General features: G+C 41.4%; 1 protein-coding gene across 6 annotated transcripts in view; it reads right to left on the bottom strand.

Moving 5' to 3' along the window:
* pms1 (PMS1 homolog 1, mismatch repair system component) overlaps nucleotides 1-18,541 on the bottom strand; it is a 108,188-nt gene extending 89,647 nt beyond the window's left edge. For 4 of the 6 annotated variants that reach the window (XM_060827996.1, XM_060827999.1, XM_060828001.1 and 1 more), the window contains exons 1-2: nucleotides 18,484-18,541; nucleotides 240-397 (exon numbers count right to left, since the gene is read on the bottom strand). In XM_060827996.1, the coding sequence (XP_060683979.1) occupies nucleotides 240-371 (132 nt within the window). In that variant the 5' untranslated portion in view covers nucleotides 372-397; nucleotides 18,484-18,541. Of the gene's footprint in view, nucleotides 1-239; nucleotides 398-2,540; nucleotides 2,564-18,483 lie in introns of those variants that run through there. The other 2 variants (XM_060827997.1, XM_060827998.1) reach the window with 2 other exon arrangements.
* Nucleotides 18,542-18,587: the final 46 nt, after the last annotated feature.

Here is an 18,587-nt window from a genome sequence, read left to right as displayed (position 1 = left end):
ATGGACTTCTCCATAAATTTGTCAATGATCTCCATATTCACGGTAATGCATTCATTACTGATAACCTATTAAATATATTGGCGCAATTCCTACCAATCATAAATATTTTTCAAATAACAGTAGATCAAATGATTTGGATCAGCACTTTTCAATCACTTTCAATTCCAAACCACATAGAACATGATTGTTGTGGAGCTAGAACGAGTCATGATTTAGAAAATAAAAATAATGTTACTTACTAATTTGACTTCGATGCTTGTTGCATTAGCATCCAAGGCATTTTCCACAAGTTCCTTCACTACACTAACAACAGAGGAAATGGTTTGAGAGCTTGAAAGAAGTCGAATGGTGTCCGGTGGTAACTGTTGCATGATAGTTTCACTTAACCAATTCAAGCCTGTAACAAGATATATTGCTTAAAAGAAAATACAGGCTTGTTCCAATTCTCAATAGAAAATGGACAAAACCTACGTCATAATTGTTCTAAACACATTTTATACCAAAACTTTATTTCCATAAATACTTGTATCATAAAGATGTTTTGATATATGGCCCCTACTGCAACTGCAACAATCCACTGCTCACCATACAGCTACATTACAATGGTTGTTGGAGAATTTATTATTCACTTTTTTGCATCAGATTGGCAGTAGTTTTGTTTGCCATTCATTGCTGTTAGCAGAATAAATCATGTATGAACAAAAAATATACTCTGCTCACCAATGGTCTCTAGTCATAGACGAAGGAATTTAGAGCAAGATACAGACAATAGAGGCATAAATACACATTTACATGCTGCAATTATCTAAAGTGTATCAATAAACTACAATCCCTTCTCAGTTATGGAGTGACAACATTATCAATGAGTGTTTTTTTCCATAATTGGTAGCAGTGGCAGGAGGAAAAACTGGATGATACAGGTTTATAACTAACAAAAAAAAGCAAAGGCAATACAAGGAGAAATATTTTTCACGTAAGGTATGATTTGGAATACACTGGTAGTGCAAGCAGATTTAATAGCAACTTTCAAGAGAATTGGACATACATTCAAAAAGGAATTTTAAAAAATGTATGGCCAAGAAGAAAGAGAAATGGGACCATATGGATAACACCTTCATCTAACCAGCACCAACAGTAATCTTAATGACCTCATTCTGTGTTGTATGTTTCCAAGTTGTTACTGGGTTACTGAAACTATTTAACTGCTTTTAAAAACAAATATTTTCTCCCTATTTGGTACCTCCCTTAAAAGCCTGAACAAGTAACTTGTAATATGGCGTAAACCTTCTTTGAACATGCATTTCACACAGTCTAGATCTTTAAATGACAAGGACATAATAAATATCAACCACATGATCATAACACCTCCTCCTCCAAGTATGTTATCTACTTGATGCTGCTCATTTATTTCCATATTACTACCTTGTTTCTCTGTACGATTGTTCACAACAGACCTCACTTCCACCATCAATTCTAGTTCTGAGAATTCATACCATAACTAATTATAACTACTGTAAATTTTGGCTAAGTGGATACATAACTTTCCCTTTCTGCTTCTCCGACCAAAGCTATAATTTTTCACTTGCAAAACATATTTTAAAATATTTAATGGTGCTGACATACCATCAATTCTTTTTTACCTACCATTAGATATTATTACTTCAAATCAGTAAACATTGCAAGGATTTATTTTATGAAATATTCAGTTTTTGAACAGATTATGCATGGTGTTTTTTAAATTGAAAATGTGCAAGTACAAATTGCAACTCAAACTTGACTGTTCTCTGAATATGCTGAAAATAATTAGAGTAAATTAAAATAAAAATATTTCACCCATGTCAGAATAGAGATCTGTTAACATCTGAGTTGCAGCTTAATGTGCAAAGTGTTAGATCATCCACTTTAGATCAGTGAAGTTTGTTTTAGAATAATTTATCAACCAATAGCAGCTAGGAATGATCCATGGTAGACAGCCAAGAGGCTAGAACACCACAGCAAGCCAGGTAGCATCAGTTGGTGGAGAAGTTGACGTTTCGGGTGTAACCCTTCTTCAGGACTGGGGTGGGGGGGAGCGGTTTAGCGTAGGGGGAGCTGCAGATAGAGGGGGTGGCAGGGGTGGGGTGGGGTGAGGTGAGGTAGGGATAAGTGAAGACAGGCAAAGAGTATGAACTGGTTAGTCAATGGGAGGAATGAATGCGGTTGGTAGCAGGGAGGAGTGGAAGGGAGGGGGAAGAGGCTAGAAAGGGAGTCGGGGGTAGGAAGTGAGGTTACCAGGAATGGTTTATGAGCATAGAAATTCAGAGGACCAAGCTTGTCCTAAATATCACCAAAGCATTATTCAAGACCATTAGATTGTTTTTTTTTATTGGTGCACTATTTTTGGAAAGAATAATTAAATACAAAACTATAAGATCCTTTTTACCCAGGGACAGGTGAAATGCTGTTACAGGAATGAAAACTGTTATTTTAAATAGGACTTTAAAAAAAATTCTTACACTTTATAACCCATGCAATACAGACAATGTAGGCAGGTTACTTACAGGAAGATTCTTTAGATTATTTTTCCCACAGTATGTAAGCTGCACTGCAGAAGGACATGACAGCTATTTCTGTCAATACAATAATTTTTGTTAAATCAAAAACTTAAAGCAATTAGAGAAGTTATATTTGAAGAATCACTTAAAGTGAAAGATATAATCACAATTATTTTGTTACAAGAAGTTACTTAGCTCCTGCGGACCTGTGCAAGTCAATGGGCAGCAAGAGTCCACCATTAGCCCTGGTTCCTTTCAATTTATTTTGCTCCAGATCAGGTGCTGTCCTGCTCTTGAAGGTACTTCGCCAGATCTTCCTTAGGGCCCTACCTTCTTTTTCCACTGACGGCATCCATGCTACTGCCACTCTGGTCTGGAGTACATTCAGGAAACAAAAATATGTGTCATGCCTGTTTCAGTTGTCTTGGTACTACATTGGTGATGTTGTCTCCCCAATTGATGATGAAGATCATACACAGTCAACAATGATGAAAGATGTCAAGCATACATGATATCTTTGTCATTTTCTTCTATGTCTTGCTGGCACAGATTGCAGCTGGTACCACAATGGACATAGAGCGTCATAGCTTCATGGCTGACCATGACATTGGCTACCTCAACTACATGAAGGAACTGGAGGGCTGATATTGCTTCACCACTTCTTGTATGAATCTCTATTTCACCCTCCGTAGACATGCTAATTCTTAGATGGAGGGAAATGGTCAACATCCTTGGTATTCTGATATTCAGTGCTGATTGGGGTAGGGGGTCTTATTGCTTAGTCATCACTGTCTTAGCCTTCTTACAATGATGCATACATCAACCTAAATATCAATATTCTCAAGACTAATGGTCACAGCTTGGAGTGTATGCAATGCTTGGTCCAGCAGAGAGAAATCATCAACTTGTTGTGTTGCAACAGGATGTCGAAGTCTGCACCCACCATCTTTCTCAATACGAAATCAGTAATCAAGAGGAAAAAGTTGAGAAAATGTAGCAGTACCATACCCTTATGATGATGTTTAAGGAATCCACAGTGCCTGTGCTGATCTTAATGCAGCAACTGTAGTAACTGGTATATAGCTTTGAAGATGCTAATATACACTTCAGGATGCCACATTGTATTGTGATGTACCAGACTGATTGCCGATGAATGCTACAGGAAGTCTTCTAGAAATCAATAAAGGTGATAACAAAGAAATTGACAATTGGCTGTGCTCTTTGATGTTCCTCATCTGCTTGCAGCATGATCTGCCAACCTAGAAACCTGCTTGTTCTTTGTGATGGGTACAGTCAACTTCTGATTTCAGTCTTTGAAGTACTGTGCTGAAGACTGCCAAGTACCGACAGCCAATTATGGCTCTCCAGTTGTTTCAGTTGCTAAGGTTCCCTCTCATTGATAACCTGGCTATGACTACTCTACAAGTCTTCGAGACCTTGTTAAATTGGTCTGTACGCTCTATGTGACAGTGTTCTTGCCATGTTTCAATAGCTCTGCTGCTACTTCATTGCTGCCAGGAGTCTTTGCTGTTCTTCTGGTTCTTGATAGCTCTTTGGACCTCTCATCTGGCAAGTTTCTTCCATTTTGACATTCAGCTGTTGACATGCAAAACTGCCACTGAACTCGATTGTGGAATTGGGGCTGGGCTGGTTGGGAATCTCCCAAAAGCGTTCCATGCACCATGCCTCTAGCGCCTCATCTATCAATAATATCCTACCAAATTTGCCTTTGGCTGATACAATGGTTCTGCTTCTTGTAGCAATCAATTTCTCCAAGATCCTATAACAGTATCCTGGATTCATTCAGATTTATTGTGTTTCATGTCTTCCAGCTTTTAAACTCTAACTATTCTTGTTTAAGGCATGATGGAAGTTACCTAAAACTTACTAATCTATCCTGATATGCCATGCTGAAACATGGGCATCTTTTATTTATCTAGAGATGCCAATATAGGCACTGTGGTGTGGTGACAAATATATGTGAGAATAAATTTCTATTCCATTTAAATGAAAGCAGATTAAATTTTGAATAGGATTTGTCTAAAAAGTCAACTTTATGGCGAACTAATTCATCTCTAAAAGACAAGACATCAAACGTGCTTCCCACATTGTCAGTCGATCAAGATGTAAAGCAGAGCAGCATAAATTGAAAAAAAAAGCATTAGAACAAAGTAAGCCCTGTCAGTTTTGGCAGGAATAAAATCCCTGGAGTCTGCTGTTATGTATAGCCAAATCAGTCACTTAGTGTAGAACATCACAAGTCAATTTCTTATACCTCTAGCAACTTGGAAATAAACAAATCATAAGAAAAGCAGTAGACCACTAAGCACCTCAAGCCTGTTCCGTCTTTCAATGGGATCGTGGCTGATCTGTGGTTTAACTCCATAAATCTGCCTTTGGCCCACAATCTTCAATACTTTTGCCTAACAAAATTTCATTCATCACAGATCTAAAATCAATAATTGATGCTGCATCCTCTGCCATTTGTACAAGAGTTCCAAACATCTACCACCCTTTATGTATAGAAGTGCATCCTAACATCTCTCCTGAATGTCCGGACCTAATTCTGGTCTATGCCCCCTTGTTCTAGAATCCTCAAGTAGCAATAGTTAATCTAACCTTTCTTTTCCCAAAATTATCCTGAAGACTTTGGGTTGATCATTCCTTAACCTTCTCAATTCTAGAGAAAATAGGCCTAATTTATATAATCTCTCTTCATATCTGACTTCAGGAATTAAGTTACCATTCTTGTAGATGTATATTATCTTCCCTCCAAGACCAATTTACCTTTCCCAAGGTGTGGTGTCTATATCCGCTCACAGTACTCTAAGTGGGGTCAAAGCAGGATTTTGTAACTACAGTATAACTTCCGAATCCTTGTATGTCAGTTCTTTAGACATAAAGGTCAGCAATTCCATTAGCTTTCTTGATTATTCTCTGCACCTGCTTGTGATTTGTTTAGACATATATTTATTGAAATTTTTTTACTCTGTTACAATAACAAACTTATAAAATTTGTGATATTTTAAGGATTTATGCTCCTGAATCCCCAAGTTTCCTTGGACATCCAGTGTATTTAATTTCATATGATCTGCAAAATGCCTCAATCTATCCTTGTTTGGTCCAAAATTAATACTTGCTTATTTTGAACTCCATCTGCCACAGTTTTTCCCATTTACTTTGTCTATCAATATCCCTTTGGAATTTTTTACTGTCATTTATACTGTCTACAATGCCACCTAACTTTGCGTCATCAGCATACGTGACTAAATTGCGAATAAATAATGTGAATAAATGAGGCCTTAACACAGATCTTTGTCAGACACCATTGTCCAAAATCTGCCAATTTGAGTGTCTACCTATTATACCTACTTCCTGTCTTCAGTAATTTGTTTTCGGTTCCATGGCTTCTACCTTAGTTAAATGTCTTATGTGGTCTTTATTAAATGCCTTCTTGAAGTCCAGATAAACAAATCCATAGAGATTCCACTCCAAGTCACCTCTTCAAATAATTCAATGAGGTTTGTCAGGTATAGCCTACCTATCTTGAATCCATGTTGGTATACTTGATTAACTGAAAATTTCGAGGTTTTCAGTTATCCCACTCTTGATTGCAGACTTCCACCACAGTTGTTAGGCTTACTGGCTGGTAAATCCCTGCATTTCTTCTTTTGACCTTCTTAAAATGCAGAATGATATGTGCTGACGTTTCAACAGTGTATCCAGAACAAAGGATGAGCAGCTTTAAATATAACAAAGGGACTACAGGAATTTAAGCAAGTATATGTTCCAAATGGATTCCAAATTTTGGAAATATGTAATACTGGAATTACATAGCTGCTTTGAAACCTTCAATAAGGATTAGCAATGACAAGTTTACGTTTCAGTTGTAAATTTCCATCCAAACCGATGTAGGACTAGCTGAACAAAATTCTGGATTAGTGGTGCTGGAAGAGCACAGCAGTTCAGGCAGCATCCAAGGAGCAGCGAAATTGATGTTTCAGGCAAAAGCCCTTCATCAGGAATAAAGGCAGAGAGCCTGAAGCGTGGAGAGATAAGCTAGAGGAGGGTGGGGGTGGGGAGAAAGTAGCATAGAGTACAATAGGTGAATGGGGAAGGGGACGAAGTTAATAGGTCGGGGGCGGGGGGAGGGTGGAGTGGATAGGTGGAAAAAAAGATAGGCAGGTAGGACAAGTCATGGGGACAGTGCTGAGCTGGAAGTTTGGAACTAGGGTGAGGTGTGGTAAGGGGAAATGAGGAAACTGTTGAAGTCCACATTGATGCCCTGGGGTTGATGTGTTCCGAGGCGGAAGGGGCAAACCAACACAAAGGTGAGGAACACAGAAATGTTAATTCCTATTACAAAGAAACAGCAAATGGAACCATTGATTGTAACTAGATGTAAAAAAGAAAGCTGAATATTTACATTGGCAGCTTTGGGAGAGTATGCAGATATGAGAAGGATAAATACAATAAAATAGCTCCAGAATATAAAGAACAATGATGAAATTTTAATGACAGACTCCTGAAGGTCAACTACATTTTGAAGTTTTTAAAGATGGTTAAAGACAGTTCCCCAAATTTACATATTGCTTCACAAATACAGTCTAGGAGATCAAAACAAAATGCTGAGATAAGACTACAAGAAATGGGATCAGGAGGAGGTCATTCGGCTCCTTGAATCTGCTCCGCCATTCAAGTAGATTGTGGCTGATCTGACATTCCTCACGTCCACATTCTTGTGGTTTCCCTGTATCACCTGATTCCCCAATTGATCAAGAATCTATCTCAGCCTTAAATGTAGACAAGGACTCTGCCCCAACACCACCCTGTAGTAACGAGTTCTAAAGGCTCTCAACCCTCAGAGAAGAAATCCCTCCTCCTCTCAGTTGTAAAATGGCACTCCTTTATTCTCCTGTCCTAGACTCTCTCATGAGGGGAAACATTCTCTTAGCATTTACCCTGTCAAGCACCCTAAGAATCCTATATATTTCAACAAGATCACTTCTCATTCTTTAAAACTCCAGTGTCCAAACCTGGTTAACACTTACCTATAAGACAATCCTTCCAAACTAAAGATCAATCTAGTGAATTTTCTCTGAACTGCTTTCAATGAAATGACAGTAATCCAGGTGTGGTCTCACCAGCACCTTGTAAGATCCAAAGAGGTGAGTCGATAAGGAAAACTGAATGGAAATCATGTCAAAACAGAACAAAGATGATTGACAAAACAATCATCTAATTGGTTCTGAAGAAGGGCCCGAAACGTTAACTTTGTTTTCTCTCCACAGATGCTGGAAGACCTGCTGCGTTTTCCCATCAATTTCTGCTGTTGAACCTAATTCGTCTGTTGTCCCAATACATGAGTAACTGAACGAACAACATTAAATACAGCAGACTAGATTGCCTCACTTGGGACATTATTTAATGGCCTATAAACTAAACTAACTATAGTTGCATGGATTGCAGTTTCCTTGAAAATACCTGTGAAAGATTAACTAATGAGAGTGATTCTGAAAGAATAAAGAATATCACAGACAGTCCCATTGGAAAACAAAGGTGGCAAGAAAAGGCAAAACTATTCTAAAATCATTTGTGGTTAATCTATGAGAAAAAAATGAAGAAAAGAGTAAAATAGCAGGAGCATCCTTAACTGGAGCAAAAACTCAGCAAAGCAAAATAAATTCTACATAGAGAAATTAAATTTCAGACAATTGTCAGTGGAGCATATATAATCAGGATAGAGGAACTGAAAGTTTTTTGTTGTAAATATGGCAATATCAGTGATACATTAGAAAGGTTAACTGTTAAAGTCCTTGGGAGAATAAATGGCATGAGGGAAGAGATTTGTGCAGTCAATTTGAATGTCAAACTTGGAGAGAGCAAGACATTTCTAGCATGAAAATATTCTAAAAGGTAATGAGAAAAACACAAGTCTGCAATTTAAAGAACATTTTGAGGAAACGTGAAACAAGATCACCAAGTGAAACAGCGCTCTAGTGCCAAAATATCGTTGCTTTTAGTTAATAAATGCAATTAAAAAATTGAAGTGTGATCTTGGGTTCCAAATAATTCTGTCAAAACTGTATCTATTAGTCATGATTTGGAGGTGCTGGTGTTGGACTGGAGTGAAAAAGTTCAAAAACAGTTAAAAAACAACACCAGTTTATAATTCAACAGGTTTATATGGAGGCACTAGCTTTCAAAGCATTGCTTTTTCATCAGGTGGTTGTATATAAGCTTGCACTACTATTGATTGCAGCTTGACATAAAGCCGAATGAAGAAAAGTCTCCTTCAGCATTTTTGGGATCATAGCAGACACTCATTTCATTAATCTATATGAATAATATTTTCTCAAGTTGTGAAACCAGCTAAATAGTTCAAGAATTACCGAACACAACTATTATTTCTACATAAGTTTAAGGTACAAGTCTCATCGATGGCTTTCTTGCGCAGGTAACCAAGCACCTTTACTATACAAATCAACAATTTTAAATGCTGGCATTAGGTAAATTTACATCTTGTATTTAATGGGAGAAGACTATCCTATGGCTGTAAATTTTGCTATAGCTCCTACAGCTGTTATGCCTAGTCGAAGGGAAGCCAAAGTATCCTAGTATAGCAGCTGGAAACTACATTATACCGAGGCTCTCTCCAAGGCCAGATTTCACCCTTCCTTGCTTAGCCCATATACCTTTAGGTATTACGAGGAGAACATTCAGCTTCTCGAGCCTGTCCTGCTATTGAATTAAAATCATAGATGATTTGATTGTGACTTAAACTCTATTCTTTTCTATCCTCCTTCACAATCTTTGATTCCCACAAATAACAGATAACAAACAGATACAGTTTTAAAGTAATATGATTTAGATTAGTTTTGAGGAAACATTTCTTCTCCCGGGGAGCTGTGGACATCTGGTAGAAGATGGTAGAGGCGGGAACCCTCAAGACATTTAAGAGCTCTTTAGATGAACATTAAGTGCCCTAACATACAAGACTACGGGCCAAGTACTTGAAAACAGGATTAAAATAGATGGATGTCTGATGACTGGCATGGACTCGATAGGCCAGAGGGTATCCTTACGTACTGCAAAAATTCTATGATTCTCTGAGATTATACAAAATTTTGTGCTGTCAACTCTTTTGTTTTGTTAGAAATGCTATATGAATTCGACATAGAGCCTTCAGCTTCACTTTCTAATGTTCGTAACATTTAATATTATCTACTAGTGGACCCTTATGTTTCTCGTTTGTTGCTACATAGTAATCATCATTATTCTCACTGCTACTGTTAGGAAGTGAGCCTAGAAAGACAATGCACTTCCTTCAGTACCTGCCAGACACAATCTGCACTAACTCCAAGTGCTTGCCTGTGCATTCAGCATTAAGTTCCGGAATGTGCCTATGCAGAAGCCTGGAGAGGAATGCAGTGGCGATTGTCGAGGTTCATCTCGAGCAGCACAGTGATGCAGGACTCTGTGCTCTACGGTCTGTTCCCCAGGATGCACACCGAGATGAACATCAACTGTGCCTGGAGGATCATCAACTCAGTGAAAGGAAAGGGCGCTCTCTGGAGCACAGAGCTCCATAGAGCACAGGTCCAAAACCTGTTGATCTTCCAGCTGAAGAAGTTGACCCCGACTGAGTGTTGCAGACTGGCACATTCCAAGGTCCAGGACTACGTGTTGAGGGATGCGCTGAAGCTTGGGGCAGCTGCTACCAAGGCACGGTGGGAAAAGACCACTGTGTAACATCTGCCTGCCTAAGAAGAACAGGGGCTCATGCAGTCTTTTGGGCTCTGCTGACGTCTCAGCTAAATATATGGACATATGATTGATAAATGTACAGACCTGTATATATAAATGATAAATTCTGATCTCTGTATGCAAATGTTTACGTATGTATGGCATGACCATCAAATTATTTTATGAATAAAGTATATTTTTGAAATTAAAAAAATTCAGCACTAAGTTCCAGTCACACTGCTACAGTTGAGAAAAGAAGCAAGTCAAACAGTCAGGGCAGGCAGGGACAAAGCAGAGAACAAGATAGGACTGATAAATTAAACTGCATTTATTTCAGTGCAAGAGGCCTAACAGGGGAAGGCAGATGAACTCAGGGCATGGTTAGTAACATGGGACTGGAATATCATAGCAATTACAGAAACATGGCTCAGGGATGGACAGGACTGGCAGCTTAATGTTCCAGGATACACATGCTACAGGAAGGACCAAAAGGGAGGCAAGAAAGGAGGGGGGAGTGGTGTTTTTGATAAGGATAGCATTACAGCTGTACTGGGGGAGGATACTCCCAGAAATACATCCAGGTTGAACTGAGAAATAAGAAAGGGATGATAAACTTATTGGGATTGTATTATAGACCCCCTAATAGTCAGCAGGAAATTGAGTAATTTCTAAGGAGATCTCAGTTATCTGTAAGTAAGGGTGGTTACGATAGGGGATTTTAACTTTCCAAACATAGACTGAGACTACTATAGTGTTAAGGGTTTAGATGGAGAGGCATTTGTTAAGTGTGAACAATAAAAGTTTCTGATTCAGTTTGTGGACGTACCCACTAGAGAAGGTGCAAAACTTGACCAACTCTTGGGAAATAAGACACAGCTAGTTACTGAGGTGTCAGTGGGGGAGCACTTTGGGGCCAGCAACCATAATTCTATTAGTTTTAAAATAGTGATGGAAAAGGATAGACCAGATCTCAAAGTTAAAGTACTAAATTGGAGAAAGGCTAATTTTGACAGTATTAGGCAAGGACGTTCAAAAACTGATTGGGGGCACATGTTCGCAGTTAAAGGGACAGCTGGAAAACGGGAAGCCTTCAGAAATGAGAAAACGAGAATCCAAAGACAATATTTTCCTGTTAGGGTAAAAGAAAAGGCTGGTAGGTATAGGAAATGCTGGACAACTAAAGAAATTGAAGGTTTGGTTAAGAAAAACAAGGAGGCATATGTCAGGTATAGATAGGATAGATTGAGCGAATCCTTAGAAGAATATAATGGCAATAGAGTATACTTAAGAGGGAAATCAGGAGGGCAAAAAGGGGGACAGAGATAGCTTTGGCAAATAGAGTTAAGGAGAATCCAAAGGGTTTTTACAAATACATTAAAGGGTAACTAGGGAGAGAATAGGACCCCTCAAAGATCAGCAAGGCAGCCTTTGTGTGGGAGCTGCAGGAGATGGGGAAGATACTAAATAAGTACTTGTATCAGTTTTTATTGTAGAAAAGGACTTGGAAGACATAGAATGTAGGGAAATAGACGGTCCATATTACAGAGGAAGAAGTACTGGATGCTGATCAGGTGTTCCCTAGAACTCTGTGGGAAGCTAGGGAAGTGATAGTTGGGCCCCTTGCTGAGATATTTTAAACAATGATTACCTCAAGTGAGGTGCCAGAAGACTGGAAGTTGGCTAATGTGGTGCCACTATTTAAGAAAGGTGGTAAGGACAAGCCAGGGAACTATAGACCAGTGAGCCTGACGTTGGTGGTGGGCAAGTTGTAGGAGGGAATCCTGAGGGACAGGATGTACATGTATTTGGAAAGGCAAGCAATAATTAGGGATGGTCAACATGGCTTTGTGCATGGGAAATCATGTCTCTCAAACTTGATTGAGTTTTTTGAAATAACAAAGAGGATTGATGAGGGCAGAGCAGTAGACGTGATCGATATGGACTTCAGTAAGGCATACGACAAGGTTCCCCATGGGAGACTAGTTAGCAAGGTTAGATCTCATAGAATGCATGGAGAACTAGCCATGTGGATACAGAACTGGCTCAAAGGTAGAAGACAGAAGGTGGTGGTAGAAGGCTGTTTTACAGACTGGAGGCTTGTGACCAGTGGAGTGCCACAAGGATTGGTGCTGCGTCCAGTATTTCTCACATTTATATAAATGATCTCGATGTGAGCATAAGAGGTATAGTTAGTAAGTTTGCAGATGACACCAAAATTGGAGGTGTAGTGGACAGCGAAGGTTACCTCAGATTACAATGGGATCTTGATCAGATGAGCCAATGGGCTGAGGAGTGGCAGATGGAGTTTAATTTAGATAAATGCGAAGGGCTGCATTTTGGGAAAATTAATCTTAGCAGGACTTATACATTTAATGGTAAGATCCTAGTGAGTGTTGCTGAGCAAAGAAACCTTGGAGTGCAGGTTCATAGCTCCTTGAAAGTAGAGTCGCAGGTAGATAGGATAGTGAAGGCGGCGTTTGGTATGCTCTCCTTTATTGATCACAACAGTGAGTATAGGAGCTGGGAGATCATGTTGTGTCTGTACAGGACCTTGGTTAAGCCACTTTTGGAATATTATGTGCAATTCTCATCTCCTTCCTATCAGGAGGATGTTGTGAAACTTGAAAGGGTTCAGAAAAGATTTATAAGCATGTTGCCAGGGTTGGAAGATTTGAGCTATAGGGAGAGATTGAAAAGGCTGTGTTCTCTGGAGCATCGGAGGCTGAGGGATGACTTTATAGAGTTTATAAAATCATGAGGGGCATGGATAGGATAAATAGACAAAGTTTTTTTTCCCTGGGGTGGGGGAGTACAGATCTAGAGGGCATAGGCTTAGGGTGAGAGGGGAAAGATATAAAAGAGTCCTAACGGACAACTTTTTCACGCTGAGGATGGTGTGTGTATGGAATGAGCTGCCAGAGGAAGTGGTGGAGATTGATCCAATTGCAACATTTATCAGACTTCTGGATGGGTATATGAATATGAAAGGTTTGGAAGGATATGGGCTGGGTGCTGGCACATGGGATGAGATTGGGTTGAGATATGTGGTCAGCATGGACGATTTGGACCGAAGGGTTTGTTTCCATGCTGTGCATTTCTATGACTCCATGACAAACACCTTGCGGACTTTCAGTGCCTGCCAGATAATCTCTGGGCTCACTCCTGGCTGGTACCCGTCAGATACACTCCAGGCACACATCCACTCCTGCCATATACAGTCTCGGATCACCCACAGAACATACCAGATACACTCTAGAATCTTGCCTAGTACCTGCTGAGCAAGGATCACGCTCACTCTCAAAACACGTTGGACAGACTCTGGGATCACTCCTTGTTCCTTGCAGACACACAACACGCTCTCACCCAGTCCCTGCTTGACATGTTCTGGGGTTGCTCCAACAACCTGTCGGTTGTGCTCCAGCTTCACCGCTGACACCTGATAACCCAGATTGTGTCTTACTTCAGCTAGCTACCAGACACACTTCAGGATCTTTCCTGATACATGCTAGACACACTCTGGGATCATTCCCAGTATATGCCGGAGACACACTATGCTCACTTGCAATCTTGGTGGACACATTCCAAGACTATTCCCAGCGTGTCCTGGATACATTCTGAGTTCACTCCCAATACCCAATGAACAGACTCCAGGTGCACTCCTAGTAGCTACCAGACATCTCACTGATGGGCATGCTCCGAGATCATTCCCTTTACGTGCCAGAGCCATTGCGGGCCACTCCCAGCACCTGACAGACATAACCTGGATTCATTTGCAGCACCTTACAGATATGCTCTGGATTGACTCACAACACTCAATCTAGGCATACTCTGGGTACACTCAGAGAATCTCTGGGATGTTCCTCGGAGCTCACTCTCAGTGCCCAAAGTATAAGCTATTGGCCCATTCCCACCTTCTGCCAGATGTGCTCCAGCTCGCTCCTTTACCCAACAGACACACTCGGCATTCACCCCCAGCCACTGCTGAACCCATTTTGTTCACTCCCAGCCCCTGGTGGAAATGCTCCAGGTTCACTGCAAATAACTGCTGGACCCTGGGCTCATGCTAGATCCTTATTGGACATACTCAGAGATCAAGCCAATCATTGCTGGACACATTCTGAGTTCACTGCCAGACCAGATCAACATGCTCCGGGTGCACTCCCAGTCCTTGGTGGACATGATCCATTCTCAATAACTGCCATACACAAACTCACTCGCAACACGTGATGGATACACTCCAGGTTCACTCCCAGTATCTGAGTCATTCCAGGTTAACTTCCAATGCCTGCCAGATGTTCTCTGGGCTTCCCCCTCAATCAGAATAAAAGAGCTCCAGGCTCATTCTCAGTACCCGATGGATGTGCTCTGGGTTCAACCCCAGTCCTCGGTGGACACGCTATGGGCTCACCGTCAGTGCTAATTGGACACAGTCCAGGCTCACAAAAGTACCTGCAGGGCAAAGACCTGACTCACAGAACACGCTGGATACACAACAGGAGCACTCCTCGTGCCTAGGCAAAAGTAAGGACTGCAGATGCTGGAAACCAGAATTTAGAACAGAGTGGTGCTGGAAAAGCACAGGAGGTCAGGCAGCATCCGAGGAGCAGGAAAACCGCGTTTCGGGCAGAATCCCTTCGTCAGGAATAGAGGCAGGAAGCCTCCAGGGGGAGGTGGCTGGGAAGAGAGAGGAGGGTGGAGTGGATAGGTGGAAAGGGAGATTGACAGGTAGGACAGGTCATGAGGACAGTGCTGAGCTGGAAGGTTGGAACTGAGGTAAGATGGAGGGAGGGGAAATGAGGAAACTGGTGAAGTCCACATTGATGCCCTGGGGTTGAAGTGTTCCGAGGTGGAAGATGAGGCGTCCTTCCACCAGACGTCGGGTGGTGAGGGAGCAGTGGTGGAAGCGTCCCAGGACCAGCATGTCCTCGCAGAGTAGGAGGGGGAGTTGAAATATTGGGCCACGGGGCGGTGGGGTTGATTGGTGTGGGTGTCCCGGAGATATTCCCGGGAACAACTGCCTCTTCACTTTGATCAAGATCCCTTCATAGACAGCAAAGAAGATTTTCTATGCCTCCAATTTTGGTGTCTTCCGCAAACTTAGTAACCATGCCTTCTATATTCTCATCCGAATAATTTATAAAAATGACAAACAAAAGAGGACCCAGAACCGATCCCTGTTGTGCTCTTGTTCAAGAAAGGCTGCAAAGAAAAACTTGGGAACTATTGAACAGTAAGCCTAACATCTGTGCTAGGTAAGTTATTTCAGAAGATTCTGAGGTAAGATAATATATGCATTTGGAAAGACAGGGTTTGATTAGGAATAGTCAGCATGGCTTTGTGCGTGGGAGATCATGCCTCACAAATTTGTTAGAGTTCTTTGACAAGGAAGGTTGATGAGGGCAGGACGGTAGACGTAATTTATATGGATTTCAGTAAAGCCTTTGATAAGGTTCCACATAGAGTCATAGAGATGTACAGCATGGAAACAGACCCTTCGGTCCAACCTATCCATGCCGACCAGATATCCCAATCTAATCTAGTCCCACCTGCCAGCACCCACCCCATATCCCTCCAAACCCTTCCTATTCATGTAATCATCCAAATGCCTCTTCAATGTTGCAATTGTACCAGCCTCCACCACATCCTCTGGCAGCTCATTCCATACACTTACCACCCTCTGCGTGAAAAAGTTGCCCCTTAGGTCTCTTTTATATCTTTCCCTCTCACCCTAAACCTATGCCCTCTATTTCTGGACTCCCCGACCCCAGGGAAAAGACTTTGTCTATTTATCCTATCCATGCCCCTCATAATTTTGTAAACCTCCATTAGGTCACCCCTCAGCCTCCGATGATCCAGGGAAAACAGTCCTAGCCTGTTCAGCCTCTCCCTGTAGCTCAAATTCTCCAACCCTGGCAACATCCTTGTAAATTTTTTCTGAACCCTTTCAAGTCTCACAACATGGTAGGATGTCCTGGAAGGTTAGATCACACGGAATTCAGGGGGAAGCAACAAGTTGTATACACAATATGCTTGATGGTAAGAAGCAGAGGGTAATAAGGAAGGATGCTTGTTGGACTGGAGAACTGTGATTAGTGGAGTGCCTCACAGGTTGGTGCTGGGCCTATTGCTGTTTGCTATCTAGATCAATGATTTGGATAAGATGGTTCAAGGCATGATTACTAACTCTGCAGATGAAAATAACATAGGAGGTACTGTGGTCAGCGCTGAAGGTTATCAGAATTTGCAGCAGGACCCTGCAGTAGACCCAAAAGTGGCAAATGGTGTTTAATATAGACAAGTGTGAGATCTTGAATTTTGGAAATTCAAATCAAGTAGGAGTTTCATGGTGAATGGTAGAGCCCTAAGGAGTGTAGTGGAACAGAAGGACCTTGGAGTTCAGGTGCATAGTTCTCTGAAAGTGGAGTTACAGGTAGGCAGGGCAGTGAAGAAGGGTTTTTGCACACTGGCCTTCATCAGTCAGGGCACTGAATATAGAAGTTGAGAAATTATGGGCAGTTGTACAGGACGTTGGTGAGACTGCAGTTGGAGTATTGTGTTCAGTTTTTGTCACCTTGCTACAGGAAGGATGTTATCAAGAAATTTACAAGGATGTTGCCTGGACTCAAGTGTCTAAGTTATAGGGAGAGGTCGGACAAGCTAGAACATTTTTCTTTAGAGTTTAGGAGACTGAGGTGGGGGATGTTATAGAAATGTATAACATCAGAGACATGGATAGGATGAATGTACTCAGTGTTTTTCCCATGGTTGGGGAATCGAATTTTAGAGGGCATCAGTTTAAAGTTACAGGGGAAAGAATAAAAGGGAATCCAAGGGGCAACATTTTTAAACAGAGGGTGGTATGTATATGAAACGAGCTGCCAGCAGAAGTGGTTGAGGCGGGTACATTAACAATCTTTCAAAAGCATTTGGATAAATACATGGATTGGAAAGGTTTAGAAGGATATGGGCCAAGTGCAGGGAAATAGGGTTAGCGTTGATAGTCATTTTGGTCAGCATGGACCAGTTTGAGCCAAATAGCCTGCCTCTGTGCTGTAGGCCTCTATCTCTAAATACATGAATGTGTTGAAACATGGCATATGCAAATCAATCTGTATAAAGGTGGGGTTTTGCATTTTTGGTAGAACAAACAAGGGTAAGGCTTATACAATTAATGGTAGGACCTTGGGTAATGTTGTAGAACAGAGGGACTTAGACGTTCAGGTACATAATTCTTTGAAGTTTGCATCACGTGTAGACAGGGTGGTTAAAAAGACATTTGGCACACTTGCCTTCATTGTTCAGACCTTTGAGGATAGGAGTTGGGAAGTCATGTTGAGGCTGTACTAGATAACAGTGAGGCCTCTTCTGGAATACTGTGTCCAGTTCTAGTCACCCAATGAAAGGAAGGATATTATTAAGCTGGGGAGGGTTCAGAAGAGATTTAACAGGATATTGCTGAGTATGGAAAGTTTGACTTATAAAGAAAGGCTGGATAAGCTGGGTTTTTTTTCACTGGAGCATAGGATGTTGAGAAGAGACTTGATAGAAGTTTATAAAATAATGAGGGGTATAGACAGAATCAATGCAAGATAGGGGATTTCAAGACTCAGGGGCACAGCTTTTGGGTGAGAGGAGAACGATTTATTAAAAAGACATGGGGACAAATCTTTTACACCAGAGGGTGGTTCGCATGTGAAATGAATTTCCTGAGGACTGGTGGATGTGGGTACAATTACAACATTGAAAAGACATTTGATTAAGTACATGAATAGAAAAGGTTTGAAGGGATGTGGGCCAGGTGCAGGCTAGTTTAGTTTGAGATTATGGTCGACTTGGACCGGTTGGACCGTAGGTAAAAACGAGGACTGCAGATGCTGGAAACGAGAGTCTAGATTAGAGTGGCGCTGGAAAAGCACAGCAGGTCAGGCAGCATCCGAGGAGCAGGAAAATCGACGTTTCGGGCAAAAGCCCTTCATCAAGAAGAGGCCGTGCTGTGTGACTCTATGATCCACTCCCAGACCTAGATGGATACACAAGCTCACTCCCAGTCCCAAGCAGACATACTCCAGGTTGACTGCAAATAACAGCTTGACATAACTTAGGATATATTCCAGGTGCCCACAGGGCGCACAGTCACTGCTGGGCACATTGCGGGTTTACACTCGTTACATGGTGCATTCACTCCGTTCTTACTCGTGGTTACCTGGTATGTCCACTCCGAAAACCTACTGCTGCCATCCGCTCGTCGCGCGCCTCCACCGTTGGAGGAAGCCCCGCCCCCCAGCTCGCGCAGGTCAGTCGCTGGTT

Source organism: Hemiscyllium ocellatum, chromosome 7, assembly GCF_020745735.1.
Source record: "Hemiscyllium ocellatum isolate sHemOce1 chromosome 7, sHemOce1.pat.X.cur, whole genome shotgun sequence".
Taxonomy (NCBI): domain Eukaryota; kingdom Metazoa; phylum Chordata; class Chondrichthyes; order Orectolobiformes; family Hemiscylliidae; genus Hemiscyllium; species Hemiscyllium ocellatum.
This window is presented reverse-complemented; position numbering and strand designations above follow the sequence as displayed.